The sequence below is a fragment of the Salvelinus fontinalis genome, chromosome 6 (assembly GCF_029448725.1).
Source record: "Salvelinus fontinalis isolate EN_2023a chromosome 6, ASM2944872v1, whole genome shotgun sequence".
NCBI lineage: Eukaryota > Metazoa > Chordata > Actinopteri > Salmoniformes > Salmonidae > Salvelinus > Salvelinus fontinalis.
The window spans coordinates 39,868,106-39,885,459 of NC_074670.1; the positions used below are offsets into that span (position 1 = coordinate 39,868,106).

General features: G+C 45.9%; 1 protein-coding gene across 9 annotated transcripts in view; it reads right to left on the reverse strand.

Moving 5' to 3' along the window:
- The window catches only part of LOC129857827 (receptor-type tyrosine-protein phosphatase U-like), a 262,960-nt gene that overhangs the window by 59,607 nt on the left and 185,999 nt on the right, over positions 1–17,354 (reverse strand). For all 9 annotated transcript variants that reach the window (XM_055926448.1, XM_055926452.1, XM_055926446.1 and 6 more), the window contains 3 exons: positions 16,866–17,139; positions 12,653–12,689; positions 1,655–1,793 (listed from right to left, as the gene is read on the reverse strand). In XM_055926448.1, coding sequence (XP_055782423.1) covers positions 1,655–1,793; positions 12,653–12,689; positions 16,866–17,139 — 450 coding nt within the window. The remainder of the gene's footprint in view (positions 1–1,654; positions 1,794–12,652; positions 12,690–16,865; positions 17,140–17,354) is intronic.

The window sequence follows — 17,354 nt, forward strand, 5'->3', positions numbered from 1 at the left end:
TTATAATCTGAATGAGACTAACAGGGTTAAAAAAGGTTAAATGAAAATAAATTAAATGTATAATGCCTGTTCAGCTGGACTGGGAACTCTCAACAAACCTCTTTACCTAATTGAGAAATGTCCACCTATTTCTGAATAAGCATAGACCAGACTCTGAATCTGGGGTTGGAACTAAGCTCATGAGGCATTTATATATTTCTCAAGAATTAGGGGTATATACAGTGCATATACTTATTGGTACAGTGAATCATTTTTTGTCTTTTGGCTCTATACTCCAAAAGTTTGGACTTGTAATCAAACAATGACTATGAGGTTACAGTGCAAAAAGTTACAGAAGCACATTTACATTTACATTTAAGTCATTTAGCAGACGCTCTTATCCAGAGCGACTTACAAATTGCACAAATATTATACCCCCCAAAAAATGCTAACCTCCCCTGCTATTGTAATGGTGGGAGGTTAGCATGTCTTGGGGGTATGATATTTCTGCATGTGTAACTTTCTCACTCATCATCCATTTAGGATTATCCATAATCATGGTAGCATCCACATTCATGTAGAAGTGTTTAGAAACATATAAAAAATGTATATTCAATAAAAGTGACAAATTGTTTACCATTCATTTCTATTGGGCACAAAATCATCTGAAACACAACCAAAACAATCAGCAAATGCATCCGAAAAATTTGTAGTCACAAGCTTCATGTAGTCATTGCATACTATGAATTTGAAAAGGCAAATACTTATTTTTTACTACTTTAAGACACATATACTTTAATAGAAGTGAATTTGTCTGAATACTTTTGCTCCCCTAAAATGGGGGGACTATGTACAAAAACTGCTGTAATTCCTAAACGGTTCACCTGATATAGATGAAAATACCCTCAAATTGTTTGATTTCAAATCCAAACTTGTCAAGTATACAGCCAAAAGAAGAAAAAAACTTCACTGTCCCAATAATTACAATTTTTTTAAATTTAAATATCATAGAGTGGGGCATTAAAAAGCGGGCAAAACCCAGACACTCCCCTCAGGGCAGTGTCAAGTCACTCCTGTGAAAGGGAGTATATGAGTAGGGTGTAACGTCTGGGTCATATGCTGCCATAAAGGTGTGTGGGGCGACCCTCTCGTTGTCACCATCTGCGGGGAGGTGAGACCTTTGGGAGCTAGCGGCTAGGCTAATCATCTCCTAACGCACAGCTTTCCCTCCCAATTATTCTCTAATTTATGGGTCACGCTTCTGCCCGGCGTGCGTAATTACAGTAAGTGAGTAATTGAATTGTATTTGCATTTAATTAAATATTTCACACTCAAACGAGCCCTGCAGATGAGAGCGGTGTGGTCCCTCTGATACACCATAAGGGTGTACCCCTCTCTCTCTCTCCCTCCCAGTCACATGTGCTCTCTTCAAAACAACCTGGCCCTTTGGAAAGGCAAATACGAGTTCTTGGGAAGACTCGAGAGTAGAATCTAAAGAATAGCATCAACATTCTACAGATACACAAGCATGGTTTGTGTGGTCCAGAGAATTGTCAGTTAGTAAACAACTTATTTACCACCCTGTGTGGTAATCCTGTGCCTCTGAGGAAAGTTAACTATTTGGCTAACTGAGTGAGGACCGAGAAGTGGTATAAAATGTGCGCCAGTGACTCACCCCTTCCTGATGATGATGATGATGGCCCCCAGGAGCAGGATGAGCACCACCAGGCCCCCAGCACACACCCCCAGGATCAGCCCCATCTCCTCTGAGTGTTGGGACACCTCCAGAGCCCGCCGGTGTTCCTTACAGGCCTCTGAGAGAGGGAGATGAAGGGAGGGGAGGAAGCAGAGATGGGGAGGGATGAAGGGAGAGAGAAAGGAGGTGGGACAGAGGGGGTGGAGAGAGAGAGAGCAAGAGAGCGAGAGAAACAGAAAGAAGGAGAGATACAGACAGAGAGGGTTGAAAAAGGGGTGGCAGCTAGCCTAGTGGTTAGAGTGTTGTGCCAGCAACCAAAAGGTTGCTAGATTGAATCCCCGAGCTGACAAGGTAAAAATCTGTCGTTCTGCCCTTGAACAAGACTCTTCCTAGACCGTCATTGTAAATAAGAATTTGTTCTTAACTGTTACAAAGAGGGGGACAGAAAAAGGGATATGGGAAAAAATGTACAGGCTTAAAATACAGATCAATAATCAATGCTTATCATACACAACAGTCATCACTGTGAAATCCTGACTCGTAATATACCAATGGCTGGACTTACCCTGACTGCTGAGAAGAGATAGACATTTTCAAAACAGACTGACTCTTCACCGCCACATCTGTGCATTCATATCCACGGTTTAATTTATTTATATGGCAGTATGTTTCAAGGGACAAATATTACATATTGAAACTCTTTCGGCTACCAGAATGTACGATAAAAACAATTACAAAGGGTGTGTGTTGCCCACATCAATAGCTCCTGCTAATACAGACACATTGTGTTCATTAGACAAGATATTTGGATGGGAGACACAAACAGACCACTGTAATGTGAGAGCTTTTCAATAGGTGAATCATACTGGATATTTCTCTGCTCTTTCAATAGCCATGGGGAAAGGTTTGCGTCTTCTTGACAATAAGAGCCCTTTGTGTCTTCGAGTGATACACAGGAAAGGAGGTTTGAGCTATACTGTATGAGGCCAGGGATAAACGTTGTCTAGGACTGGGGGAATGTTTTGTGGAGGGTCTTCACAAACTTGCCGCACTGAGTACCTGGGTCGTGTTCAACGGGCACCAAACAGAAGAACACAGACTGAAATAGAGAGGGCCTACCTAGACCTTTTCGTTTTTCAATTGTGTGCCCTAATGAATGTGACTTTGAAGACAAAGACCTTCTGTACAACCACAGAATGTTTAATGCCACATCAAGACAATACTAATCTAAATCCAAGACGATAGTGTGGTTTATTTAAATACACACGAGTACAGTAGAGTATGGGTGGCAGGTAGCCTAGTCGTTAAGAGCGTTGGTCCCATAACTGAAAGGTTGCTAGTTTAAATCCTCTAACTGGCAAGGTGAAAAAATCTGCCGTTCTGCCCTTGAGCAGACAGAGCACACCTTGTACAGCACTATAGTTAGGCTACATTAGCATGCCCACACACAAACATAAAAGCCTGTTCTATTAAGAGTGATCTGACATCAGGGCAGATTACTGTATAATGTTACCTGACCTAATGACAGTGTGGTTCAAAGATCCTGAGGACTTCAGTGGACTTCAGTTTACCCTTCTGCTCCACGGGAGGTTTCTGTCCTCCCTGAGCTCGCCTTAGGACACCTGTGTTACCGTTTGACAGGTGTACCGCCCCAGTCAAACTCCCCACCTGCCACTGTCCCCGGAGCGGGTCAAACTGCTCTTTGGGCACCAATGATGTCAATTAAAGCAGCCCCCCGCACTTCTTTGATTCAGAGGGGTTGGGTTAAATAGGAAAGACATTTCAGTTGAATGCATTCAGTTGTGCAACTGACTAGGTATTCCCCTTTCCCCAGTATAATTTCAAGGTGCCCCAGTGTCTAAGATACAGGAAAGGCCATTATTATAATAGCAAGTTACTCATCTCACTGGCACAAAGCTCTACACTTATGGAAATGGGAGGAGAAGCAAGAAGCTTTTTTTGTCTTGTAGCAGGAACCCACTGATCTACTTTCTCTGTGTAGTGTCAGCCTCTCCTTACGGCCCAAGCAGCCCTGCAACCAGCCCTACTGTGCCTTCAGGAACAGCACAGCCATTCTCTAGTGGAGGAGAAAGTCAGAGCTGGCCTAAGGAAAGAGGTCTGGATAGCTAGCTAGCGGTTGGAATGAAGAGGCTCACAAGAGCAGAATGAGATCTGGGGCAGAGGCAAGAGGAAAGGGAAAAGAAGACATGTTTTAGCCCTCTCCTTGTGCAACCAGGGCCAGGGGCATTTCATTGATCTCATCCCTATGGGAGAGAATTCTTACAGTAAAATTTGGAAAAGTTTCTGGTTGGTGCCCAGAGTTTTTCTTATGAAAAATCACCAAATACTGTATATGACTCGTTGCATTTGATCAATACTAAGGGATAGCCCCAAAGTTTTAGCAGCCTTGTATGTACTCTAACACTAATGTTTTTACAGTCTATCACATTTATTCAGATAATTACCATAGACGTCATTGGTGTACAGATCACATAGACTAATGGACTCTGAGCCTTATAAATCCTCTGACAGAGTGGATACAGCCTTGGGGTTCCTTATATGAGTATCACAGGTCATATTTTTGTGTATCACAAGTATGCTTGACATGCAAGGGTGACAGGGATAACTAATTCAGCCAGCCTCCCTTCCCGAATGTATTTAAACACTTTGACTTAAGCGACATTTTGTTATGTTATAGCCTGAATACAAAATTGATTAAATATATTTGTTTTTCTCAGCCATCTACACACAATAACCCATAATGACAAAGTGAAAACATGTTTTAGAAATGTGGGCAAATTGAAAGAAATTAAATACAGAAATATCAAATTTACATAAGTATTCACACCCCTAAGTCAATATTCTGTAGAAGCACTTTTGCCAGTGATTACAGCTGTGACTCATTCTGAGTAGGTTTCTAAGAGTTTTAACACCTGGATTGTCAAATCAAATCAAACTTTATTTGTCACATGCGCAGAATACAAGTATAGACCTTACCGTGAAATTTTACAAGCCATTAACCAACAGTGCATTTCAAGAAGTATTAAGAAAATATTTAACAAATAAACTAAAGTAAAAAATAATAAAAAGTAACACAATAACATAATAATAATGAGGATTTATACAGGGGGTACCGGTACCGAGTCAGTGTGCGGGGGTACAGGTTAGTTAAGGTAATTTGTACATGTAGGTAGGGGTGAAGTGACTATGCAAAGATAATAAACAGTGAGTAGAAGCAGTGTACAAAACAAATGGAAGGGGGGGGTCAATGATGAATTTTTCAGCAGTCTTATGGCTTGGGGGTAGAAGCTGTTAAGGAGCCTTTTGGTCCTAGCCTAGGCGCTTCGGTACTGCTTGCCATGCGGTAGCAGAGAAAACAGTCTATGACTTGGGTGACTGGAGTCTCTGACAATTTGATAGGCTTTCTTCTGACACCGCCTATTAGATAGGTTTTGTTGCAAGAAGCTAGGCCCCAGTGATGTACTGGGCTATACGCACTACCCTTTGTAGCGCCTTACGGTCAGATGCCGAGCAGTTGCCATACCAGGCGGTGATGCAACCGGTCAGGATGCGCCAGATGGTGCAGCTGTAGAACTTTTTGAGGATCTGGGGACCCATGCCAAGTCTTTTCAGTCTCCTGAGGGGGAAAAGGTTTTGTTGCGCCCTTTTCACTACTATCTTGGCATGTTTGGACCATGATAGTTTGTTGGTGATGTGGACACCAATGAACTTGAAACTCTTGACCCGCTCCACTACAGCCCCGTTGATGTTAATCCTTGGAGTTCTGTACGCAAGTATTGTGCAACGTTAGCCCAATATTTTCATCTAGGATTTTGCATGTGCTTAGCTCCATTACGTTCATTTCTTTATCCTGAAATACTCCCCAGTCCTTAACGATTACAATCATACCCATACCATGATGACACCACTATGCTTGAAAATATGGAGAGTGGAACTCAGTAATGTATTCTTACCCAAATACTGTATAACACTCTGAATTCAAGGACATCAAGTTAATTGCTTTGACACATTTTTTTACAGATTTTTTTATTACTTTAATGACTTGTTGCAAACTGGATGCATGTTCTGCAATATAATTTTTTTTAAAGGCTACCTTCTTTTCACTATGTCATTTAGGATAGTATTGTGGAGCAACTACAATGTTTTTGATCCATCCTCAGTTTTCTCTTGTAACTGTTTTAAAGTCACCATTGGCCTCATGGTGAAATCCCATGAGGCCAACTGAGTTATGAAGGATGCCAGATTCTGGGTTTGTTGATACCCCATCCAAAGTGTAATCATTAACTTCACCATGCTCAAAGGGATATTAAATGCCTGCTTTAAAAAAAAAATCTACCAATATGCACCATTCTTTACGAGGCTATGGAAAGCCTCCCTGGTCTTTGTGGTTGAATCTGTGTTTGAAATTCACTCCTTGTCACGTTCCTGACCTTATTTTCCTTTGTTTAGCTTTGTTTAGTTGGTCAGGACGTGAGCTGGGTGGGCAGTCTATGTTATGTGTTTCTATGTTTAGGTTAATTGGAAATTAGACATATGGTTCTCAATCAGGGGCAGGTGTTTGACGTTTCCTCTGATTGAGAACCATATTAAGGTAGGCTGTTCACACCGTTTGTTGGTGGGTGATTGTCTTCCGTGTCTGTACCACAGTTTGTTTAGTCTGTTCCTGTTCCTGTTCGTGCGTTCTTCGTTATATGTAAGTTCACATGTTCAGGTCTGTTGACGTCGTTTGTTGTTTTTGTATAGTTTGTCAGTGTTCTTCGTTTCGTCTTCGTTATAATAAATCAACATGTATTCAACCCACGCTGCATATTGGTCCGATCCCTGCTCCTCCTCAGACGAGGAGGAGAACAATCGTTACACTCCTCAACTGAGGGGCCTTACAGATAATTGTATGTGTTGGGTACAGAGACGAGGTAGTCATTCAATTATCATGTTAAACACTATTATTGCACACAGATTGAGTCCATGCAACTTATTATGTGACTTGTTAAGCACATTTCTACTCCTGAACTTAAATGCGTTTGCCATAAGAAGGGGTTGCATACATATTCACTTTTCATTTTTAAGTAATTTGTAAAAATGTCAAAAAACATAATTCCACTTTGACATTATGGGGCATTGTGTTTAGGCCAGTGACAAAACAAGCTTAATTTAATCCATTTTAAATTCAGGCTGTAACACAACAAAATGTGGAAAAAGTCATGGGGTGTGAATACTTTCTGAAGGCACTGTAGTTGGCAGAAAATTAATTAAAGACTTTATTCATACCAACACAGAGAGACAGAGAAGGCATATATAAATTAAATTCATCATGTGAAATACAAGAGTAGGCCTATATTTTTCAACCTAATAACATGGCTGCGGGTGAAAAAAAATCGATTTTATTTTACTGACACCCTGGACAGAGACGATCATCTTGCCACATTTAGTATGGGAATTTTTATTAAGCCAAACATAAAAATTTTCCCATATTAATCCATACACCTGCCGGCTAGCTGAGAGTGGACATTGGCACTTAGAGAAGAAATAGAAGTCTATTGTTGTGATGGGAGCTGCCAAGAGATTGTTAATTAAACTGTCACCTGGAAGTTGATAAGTAATCTCCAGCTTTGTTAACTAAGCCCAATTTGTAAAAAAAGCCCATTTGTCTCCACTTTGCTGATCAAAGGCTGATTAAAGTAATGCTTCACAACCAGAAAATTCTGTGATGCAGCAGCAATCATGTTTAACGTTAGAGGGATCACATAGATACAAAATGACTAACCACTGATGTGTTGTACCCTGAAATGTTTAATAATCTGGTTATTACATTTCAAGTAAGACCCAAATGCAGACTGTGTTGAAGTAACAATGTTCATTACAGCAACAGGGGCAGGCAAATGACAGGTCAATGCAAGCAGGGGTTGATAATCCAGAGTAGTGGCAAAGGCACAGGACAGTAGGCAGACACAGGGTCAGGTCAGGAAAAGGTCGGAAATCGAGAGTAGGGGCAAAGGCACAGGAAGGCAGGCAGGATCAGGGGCAGGGGCAGGCAGAGTGGTCAGGCAGGCGGACTCAGAGTCAGGACAGGCAATGGTCAAAACCAGGAGAGCGAGGAAAAGAGAAACTGGGGAAAAGCAGGAGCTGAGACAAAACGCGGATTGACTTGACAAACAAGACGAACAGACAGGGGATAAGTGGGGAAGATGGGCGACACCTGGAGGAGGGTGGAGACAAGCACAAGGACAGGTGAAACAGATCAGGGCGTGACACTGGGGAATCCTATTTGTCAGTTTAGTTACATCAGTTGTAGTTTCTAAAGCTGGTCTTCCTACTTAACCCTGTATGACAAGATATTATTTTCTGTTTTTCCAGAAGGATGTTGAAAGGCTGATTAAAAGTATCTCATGTTGATCATAACCAATTTGAAAGCTATTTGGGGGTTAAAATACAATGTGGTTGAATGTTTAAATACATTTTCATAGGGTTCTCATCAAGACCCTTTACGTCTCTCTCTCTCTCTCTCTCTCTCCACCTACAGTATGTGCCAGAGACAAGAGGCATGTACTGTTTAATGTTCATCAATGTGTCGAGACGTAATTAATCAAAGCCCAACTGGGTGTCTGTGAGGAGCAGATGGAGTGAGACTCAGAGCTAAAATGGCTTGCCTTGCGTTTTGGCTTCATGCTTCAAGAGAGCCTGGTCTCTTTCATTACTCAGTCACAAAAAAGACGCCTTCACTGAAAAGTACACCTTGCCAAGTCAATTTACTAGCAAGACTAGCTTACTGTAGCAGCACTATGATAACTATAAATACATGACTATTAGTCACCACGATCCGACAGCGCACAACAGTAGTGGGGGAGAGCCTGTCGTGCCATCAGGACTCAACTTCTATGCCCTTTTCATGTTCTTTTGAGTCTCTGTGGCAGGGTGATAGAGAGTGGGAGGGAGGAAGGGCGAGAAACATTGCGCATAATGATGGGCTCAGGTAGTTGCATTTGTGTTTTTGATGTGAAGGGCCCTTCTTGAGCAGACGGGTCAAAAGCCCTCAGATGTTTCCCTCCCCCTCCGAGTAGTGTGGTTGTCTGACGGGAACAGTGGAACTGCCTTTGATATGGTTGTGTTCCCCCAAACAAGCATGATGAAAGCCTGACCTCTAGTCTCTCCCTGCTTGTTGTCCTTTTCTCTGAAGGAAAGGAGAGGAAAGCTCACAGGAGTCTGCCTCATCACTAAACAACATGGATCTTCAGAGATGTAACGGTCCTGACCTGTTTTATGTTGTTTTTGTATGTGTTTATGGTCAGGGCGTGTGTTTTGGGTGGGCAGTCTATGTTTTGTATTTCTAGGTTGGGTTTTGTGTTCGGCCTGGTATGATTCTCAATTAGAGACAGGTGTGTATCGTTTGTCTCTAATTGAGAGTCATACTAAGGCAGCCAGGGTTTCACTGGGGTTTTGTGGGTGTTTGTTCCTGTGTCCACACATGGACGGTTGAAGGTTAGTCACGTTTGTTGTTTTGTAGTTTTGTAGTGTCTTGTTTGCTGTTTTCATTAAAAGATGGCTTATTTCCCTCAATCCGCATCTTGGTCCTATCCATGCTCCTCCTCGTTTGAGGAGGAGAACAACATTGACTGCCTTTACAGAAACACCCACCACAACAGGACCAAGCGGATTGAGGAGAGAGAAAAGGAACTAAAGCACTGGGCACAGGAGGAATGGTCTTGGGAGATCATGGACGGAAAAGGACCCTGGGGAAGGGTTGGAGAGAATCGCCGCTCTCGGGAGGAGAAGAAGGCAGCCACAGCCCAGGAGCGCTGGTATGAGGAGGCAGCACGTAGGAGAGGCTGGAAGCCCGAGAGGCTCACCCAAACATTTCTTGGGAGGGGGCTAAAGGGGAGTGTGGCGAAGCCGGGTTGGATACCTGAGCCAACTCCCCGGGCTTGCCGTGGAGTAAGAGGGCGTCGTACTGGTCAGACACCGTGTTATGCGGTAAAGCGCACGGTGTCCCCAGTACGCGTGCTTAGCCCAGTGCGGGCTATTCCACCTTGCCGCACTGGGAGGGCTAGGTTGGGCATCGAGCCGAGTGCCATGAAGCCGGCCCAACGTATCTGGTCTCCAGTACGTCTCCTCGGGCCGGCGTACATGGCACCAGCCTTACAGGTGGTGTCCCCGGTTCGCCTGCATAGCCCAGTGCGGGCTATTCCACCTCGCCGCACTGGCAGGGCTACAGGGACCATTCAACCTGGTAAGGTTGGGGAGGCTCGGTGCTCAAGAGCACGTGTCCTCCTTCACGGTCCGGTATATCCGGCGCCACCTTCCCACCCCAGCTCAGTACCACCAGTGCCTACACCACGCACCAGGCTTCCAGTGCATCTCCAGAGCCCTGTTCCTCTTCCACGCACTCTCCCTATGGTGTGTGTCTCCAGCCCGGTACCTCCAGTTCCGGTACCACGCACCAGGCCTAGAGTGCGCCACGAGAGTCCAGTGTGCCCAGTTCCTGTTCCCCGCACTCGCCCTGAGGTGCGTGCCCTCAGCCCGGTGCCTCCAGTTCCGGTACCACGCACCAGGCCTATAGTGCGTCTCAGCCGGCCAGAGTCTGCCGTCTGCCTAGCGCCAGAGCCGTCCTGCCATGACCAGCCAGAGCCGTCCTGCCATGACCAGCCAGAGCCGTCCTGCCATGACCAGCCGGAGCCGTCCTGCCATGACCAGCCGGAGCCGTCCTGCCATGACCAGCCGGAGCCGTCCTGCCATGACCAGCCGGAGCCGTCCTGCCATGACCTGCCGGAGCCGTCCTGCCGGGACCTGCCGGAGCCGTCCAGCCGGGACCTGCCGGAGCCGTCCAGCCGGGGCCTACCGGAGCCGTCCAGCCGGGACCTGCCGGAGCCGTCCAGCCGGGACCTGCCGGAGCCGTCCAGCCGGGACCTGCCGGAGCCGTCCAGCCGGGACCTGCCGGAGCCGTCCAGCCGGGACCTGCCGGAGCCGTCCAGCCGGGACCTGCCGGAGCCGTCCAGCCGGGACCTGCCGGAGCCGTCCAGCCGGGACCTGCCGGAGTCCCTCAGCCGGGACCTGCCGGAGTCCCTCAGCCGGGACCTGCCGGAGTCCCTCAGCCGGGACCTGCCGGAGTCCCTCAGCCGGGACCTGCCGGAGTCCCTCAGCCCGGACCTGCCGGAGTCCCTCAGCCCGGACCTGCCGGAGTCCCTCAGCCCGGACCTGCCGGAGTCCCTCAGCCCGGACCTGCCGGAGTCCCTCAGCCCGGACCTGCCGGAGTCCCTACGCCCGGACCTGCCGGAGTCCCTAAACCAGGACCTGCCGGAGTCCCTCAGCCAGGACCTGCCGGAGTCCCTCAGCCAGGACCTGCCGGAGTCCCTCAGCCCGGACCTGCCGGAGTCCCTCAGCCCGGACCTGCCGGAGTCCCTCAGCCCGGACCTGCCGGAGTCCCTCAGCCCGGACCTGCCGGAGTCCCTCAGCCCGGACCTGCCGGAGTCCCTCAGCCCGGACCTGCCGGAGTCCCTCAGCCCGGACCTGCCGGAGTCCCTCAGCCAGGACCTGCCGGAGTCCCTCAGCCAGGACCTGCCGGAGTCCCTCAGCCAGGACCTGCCGGAGTCCCTCAGCCAGGACCTGCCGGAGTCCCTCAGCCAGGACCTGCCGGAGTCCCTCAGCCCGGACCTGCCGGAGTCCCTCAGCCCGGACCTGCCGGAGTCCCTCAGCCCGGACCTGCCGGAGTCCCTCAGCCCGGACCTGCCGGAGTCCCTCAGCCCGGACCTGCCGGAGTCCCTCAGCCCGGACCTGCCGGAGTCCCTCAGCCCGGACCTGCCGGAGTCCCTCAGCCAGGACCTGCCGGAGTCCCTCAGCCAGGACCTGCCGGAGTCCCTCAGCCAGGACCTGCCGGAGTCCCTCAGCCAGGACCTGCCGGAGTCCCTCAGCCAGGACCTGCCGGAGTCCCTCAGCCAGGACCTGCCGGAGTCCCTCAGCCAGGACCTGCCGGAGTCCCTCAGCCAGGACCTGCCGGAGTCCCTCAGCCAGGACCTGCCGGAGTCCCTCAGCCAGGACCTGCCGGAGTCCCTCAGCCAGGACCTGCTGCCCCTTATCCCGGTGCTGCCCCTTATCCCGGTGCTGCCCCTTATCCCGGTGCTGCCCCTTATCCCGGTGCTGCCCCTTATCCCGGTGCTGCCCCTTCATTTAGGTGGTGTTAGTGGGAGGGTGGTCATTGGGAGGGGGATAAAGAAGCGGGGATTGATTATGGTGGGGTGGGGACCTCGCCCTCAGCCTGAGCCACCACCGTGATCAACTGCCCACCCAGACCCTCCCCTGGACTTTGTGCTGGTGCGCCCGGCGTTCGCACCTTGAGGGGGGGGGTTCTGTAACGGTCCTGACCTGTTTTATGTTGTTTTTTGTATGTGTTTATGGTCAGGGCGTGTGTTTTGGGTGGGCAGTCTATGTTTTGTATTTCTAGGTTGGGTTTTGTGTTCGGCCTGGTATGATTCTCAATTAGAGACAGGTGTGTATCGTTTGTCTCTAATTGAGAGTCATACTAAGGCAGCCAGGGTTTCACTGGGGTTTTGTGGGTGTTTGTTCCTGTGTCCACACATGGACGGTTGAAGGTTAGTCACGTTTGTTGTTTTGTAGTTTTGTAGTGTCTTGTTTGCTGTTTTCATTAAAAGATGGCTTATTTCCCTCAATCCGCATCTTGGTCCTATCCATGCTCCTCCTCGTTTGAGGAGGAGAACAACATTGACTGCCTTTACAAGAAAGTCTCCCTGCTTCTCCCACATGCTAAACTCCATCTACTGTGAATGTCTGGAATACCAGCACAAAGACTAGTGTCTGGACCTGAACCCACCACATCTTTTCATCTTTGGAGTTGCATTTAGAGTGTAAGGTCAACATGCTACAGTAAAGCCTATAGAACTTCAGAGACTCTGGGAGATCCATAAAAGGTCACTGTTTTGTTCAATGAAAATATTCATGTTGAATTACCTTTGCGGCCTATTCGGATGCAGTTTATTCTGCTTTCCTGAAAAAAAGAGAGAATACAGAGATCAGAGGTGGGAACATTGCCAATGCTTTGCATTCTGTAGAATGCAGAAACGATGAACCTAGCATTACATATTATTTTGGCTTAACCATAATGAAAATTGGATTTTGACAATCAAATCACAAAGCAAATTATCTTCAACAGATGAAAATTAGGCAAACATTCACTGTTGGATTGTCTTACATCTTTAGGGACCAGCATATTGGATTGAAGACACTCAAAATAGAGCCCCATGAGTGGAATACTGAGGAGGCATTCAATCAACTAAAATGATAGTCACTTACAATGATATATGACCAGTGAATGTCAATCAATATGAAAGGCAAGAGTTGAGGTGAAGTGTTTAAAGAGAGAAGAGAAGATTTGATGAAAGGGAAAGTAACTGAATTGAGAAGATGGCCCTGGACCAATATGCAGCTATAAAAAGGAATTAATTTCCTTCAAATATCAGCTGATGACATCTTGGTGTTATAAAAAGGACCTTTGTCGAACAACACTAATGAGAATTAAGACCGTAATCCAATTCCGTCTTGCCACCTCAACGAGGAGATGCATTATCAAATTAAGATTTACAGACGCTTATTCAGGCCTTATGGGACAATTATGCAAATCTGCCCATCCGGAAAGGAGCAAGTGCCCTCTCAAACTGTGGCTAAATTGCCTTTTTTTATTCAAAATCCATTTCAAGCTGACTTCCTCCTAAACCCACTCTTAAACCTATGGCAATGTTTTTTTCCTAAAAAGTACAGACACATAGGGAGGCATATTGAAGACACACACACACACACATAAACGATCCACAAACAGACTAAAACATTCACACACTTTCAGCTCTATTTTTTAGTATCAGTAAACGCTATGAAAATGTAATTGCAGGATGCTTTGGACATTCAAATACAATGGGTTCTTAGAAGACTATCAAGACAGACAGAAACCAGGCCATAAAAATACAGGGGCAATTCCTCACTGCATCAAGGCAATAATTTGCAGGAATCTATGCAGGAATCCAATGCTGATTTAACACTTGTGCTTAATACAGGCAAAACGAAATAAGTGCTGTTTTTAAACTCGCGTAAGAACGTTTCAGATTAACTCATTAGATGGTTCTCCAATCGAACGTGGCCCGCATATAAATACTTTGGCTTGTGTGATAGTGACAGGACGATGACTCATCCCTGATTGTAGAGTCACTGTCGCAGGACTTAACCCCGCATCCTTCCACTCAATCAAATTCATGAAAGCGACCATGCCCAGCCTGGCTTTCCAAAAGCAGATCTGTCAGCAAACTCCAAGCAAATATATTATGAAGACTTTCAAACCATTCTGGGTGATGGGGAATAAGACTGAGCAGACTTCGTTTACTACATTTGACAGAAAAATGTGTGATGCAGAAAGTAGAGGTGATATATTGCAGCTCAAATCATCCATACTGGCACGTCGTCAGTCTGAGTGTAGAAGGCAGAAGAGGGGAGTTAATTGGTGATCTGGAGAGCAGAAACAGATAGCCCACATAGGGGACACTGATGCCCTGCCGCCAACACAAACTGTGCAAGTCCTGCCAGAGGGGTTGGCATCCCTGGCAGCCATCGTTACTACAGTACACTCAGGTTAGCCTGTGTGAGTGTGCCTTTAGGAGACGCACTGGGTGTTGTGACTGAAATGCTGCCCATGCTATGGTCTTCAAAGAGCCAGTCAGAATGCACCATCTTTCAAGTGCCTCTTTACATGCATCAATCAAAGCAATTGCACAGAGGCGTGACAGCAAACCTCCAGCTCATTAGCATGAGTAAATGCCAAATATTGTTAGTCTCTTTCACTTTTTAAACATCTCTGCCAATGTTTATAAGGACCACTCGTAGCCGTAATGTTGATCCTTAACCAAGCTTATTCAGACCAAAATAAAACGTTTGTGATGCTGAGATGTAATTAACCAAACACAGAAATTTAAGGAACATTAAGGAATCCTAATTTAAGGAATTAGGATTATAAAATACATATTTTATTGGTCACATACACATGGTTAAACATAAGGGAAAGTCGCACACTCTAGGAGCTCAGATGCAAAAATGTAATTACCAACATTTCGACAGCCAAGCTGTCTTCATCAGGGTATAAGGTTACACATACACATGGTTAGCAAATGTTATTGTGAGTGTAGCGAAATGCTTAAGCTTCTAGATCTGACAGGTAATATCAACAATTGCACAACAAAAACCTAATACACACAATCTAGTAAAGGAATGGTATAACAATATATAAATATAAAAAATATGGATGAGCAGTGACAGAGCGGCTAAGACGCAATAGCTGGTATAGAATAGATAGTGTAGGATACAGTATACACATTAGATGAGTAATGCGAGATATGCAAACATTCTTTAGGTGCCGTTATTAAAGTGACTAGTGTTCCATTTATTAAAGTGGCCAATGATATCAAGTCTGTAAGTAGGCAGCCGCCTTTCTGTGCTAGTGATGGCTGTTTAACAATCTGGATGGCCTTGAGATAGAATCTGTTTTTCTATCTCTCAGTTCCAGTTTGATGCACCGGTACTGACCTCGCCTTCTGGATGGAGGCGGGGTGAACAGGCAGTGGCTCGGGTGGTTATTGTCCTTGATAATCTTTTTTGCCTTTCTGTGACATCTGGTGTTGTAGGTGTTCTGGAGGGCAGGTAGTTTGCTCCCGGTGATGTGTTTTGCAGACCGCACCACCCCCTGGAGAGCCATGTGGTTTTGGGGCGGTGCAGTTGCCGTACCAGGGAGTGATACAGCCCGACAGGATGCTCTCAATTGTGCACCTGTAAAAGTTAGTAAGGGTTATCGATGACAAGCCACATTTTTTCAGCCTTCTGAGGTTGAAGATGTGCTGTTGCGCCTTCTTCACAACACTGTCTGTGTGGGTGGACCATTTCAGTTTGTCGGTGATATGTACCCCGAGGAACTTAAAACTTTCCTACTTCTCCACTGCTTTCCTGTTGATGTGGATAGTGGGGTGCTCCATTTGCTGTTTCCTGAAGTCCACGATCATCTCTTTTGTTTTGCTGACATTGAGTGAGAGATTATTTTCCTGAGACCACACTCCGAGAGCCCTCACCTCCTCCCTGTAGGCTGTCTCGTTGTTGTTGGTAATAAAGCCTACCACTGTTGTGTCATCTGCAAACTTGATGATTGAGTTGGAGGTGTGCATGGCCTCGGCAGAACGGCAAAAGCATGTGCGAGCAAGGAGGCCTACAAATCTGACTCAGTTACACCAGCTCTGTCAGGAGGAATGGGCCAAAATTCACCCAACTTATTGTGGGCAGCTTGTGGAAGGCTACCCAAAACATTTGACCCAAGTTAAAACCTCTACTTCATCACCCTCCCGGATCCGGGATCCTCCTCATCAAAAAAGCTGACTAGCCTAACGGGACAGGGATATCATATAATATAATTTTCATGAAATCACAAGTCCAATACAGCAAATGAAAGATAAACATCTTGTGAATCCAGCCGTCATTTCCGATTTTTAAAATGTTTTACAGTGAAAACACAATATGTATTTCTATTAGCTAACCACAATAGCCAAACACACAACCGCATATTTTCACAATTTTTCCACCGCATAGGTAGCTTTCACAAAACCGACAAAATAGAGATAAAATTAATCACTAACCTTGAACAACTTCATCAGATGACAGTCTTATAACATGTTATACAATACATTTATGTTTTGTTCGAAAATGTGCATATTTGAGGTATAAATCATAGTTTTACATTGCAGCCACCATCAAAAATAGCACCAAAGCAGCCAGAATAATTACAAAGAGCAACATGAAATACATAAATACTCATCATAAAACATTTATGAAAAATACATGGTGTACAGCAAATGAAAGATAAATATCTTGTAAATCCAGGAAATGTATAGTTCTGACTATGCTCTTCAAGAAGTGATGATATTAAAACCAAATAGTTATAACATTTATTTAAATATCTCTTAAACTGCAGTTAGCTGTCAATGGTTTTAAACGAGCTGGGGGTCTCCCAGCAGCCAAATCAAATGCTCTAAACCATATTGTGATAAAGACCTATTGCTTACCTACCCATAATCTCAGATCACCTAGGGACTAGGGGTTGATCTAGAAATCAGCCACAGCCTTCTTCAAGTCCTGTACTCACCCCTCTGAAGTTGCTCATGGCCTGGAAGTAGACGAGGTAGCTCTTGCGGGGGTCCAGCGGGGTGTTCCAGTAGCTATTGTAGGTGTGGTTGTCCCCCACGGTGAAGGGGCTGGCTTCAGGCAGGCTGCTGGGAAGCAGCTCGGCCGTGTAGTAGTGGGGGGTCCCTCTGGCCTGGGCCTCCCCATGGGACATGGGTAGAGGGTAACAGTCCTGAACCTCCAGTTCCCTCTTCACCTTCCTGTCACTCTCCTCCTCTACCACAACCTGGTACGTACTGGTGGAGAGAGAGCACAGTACAAGATGTTGGTATACATTATTGTAAGATGTTTCTCATTAAGTTCCGTCATATAGGGGCATTGGCATGTATGTATGTATGTATGTATGTATGTATGTATGTATGTATGTATGTATGTATGTATGTATGTATGTATGTCATAATATGTATGTGCTGTAAATGTGACATCAAAATGTCTATAAATCGTATATCAT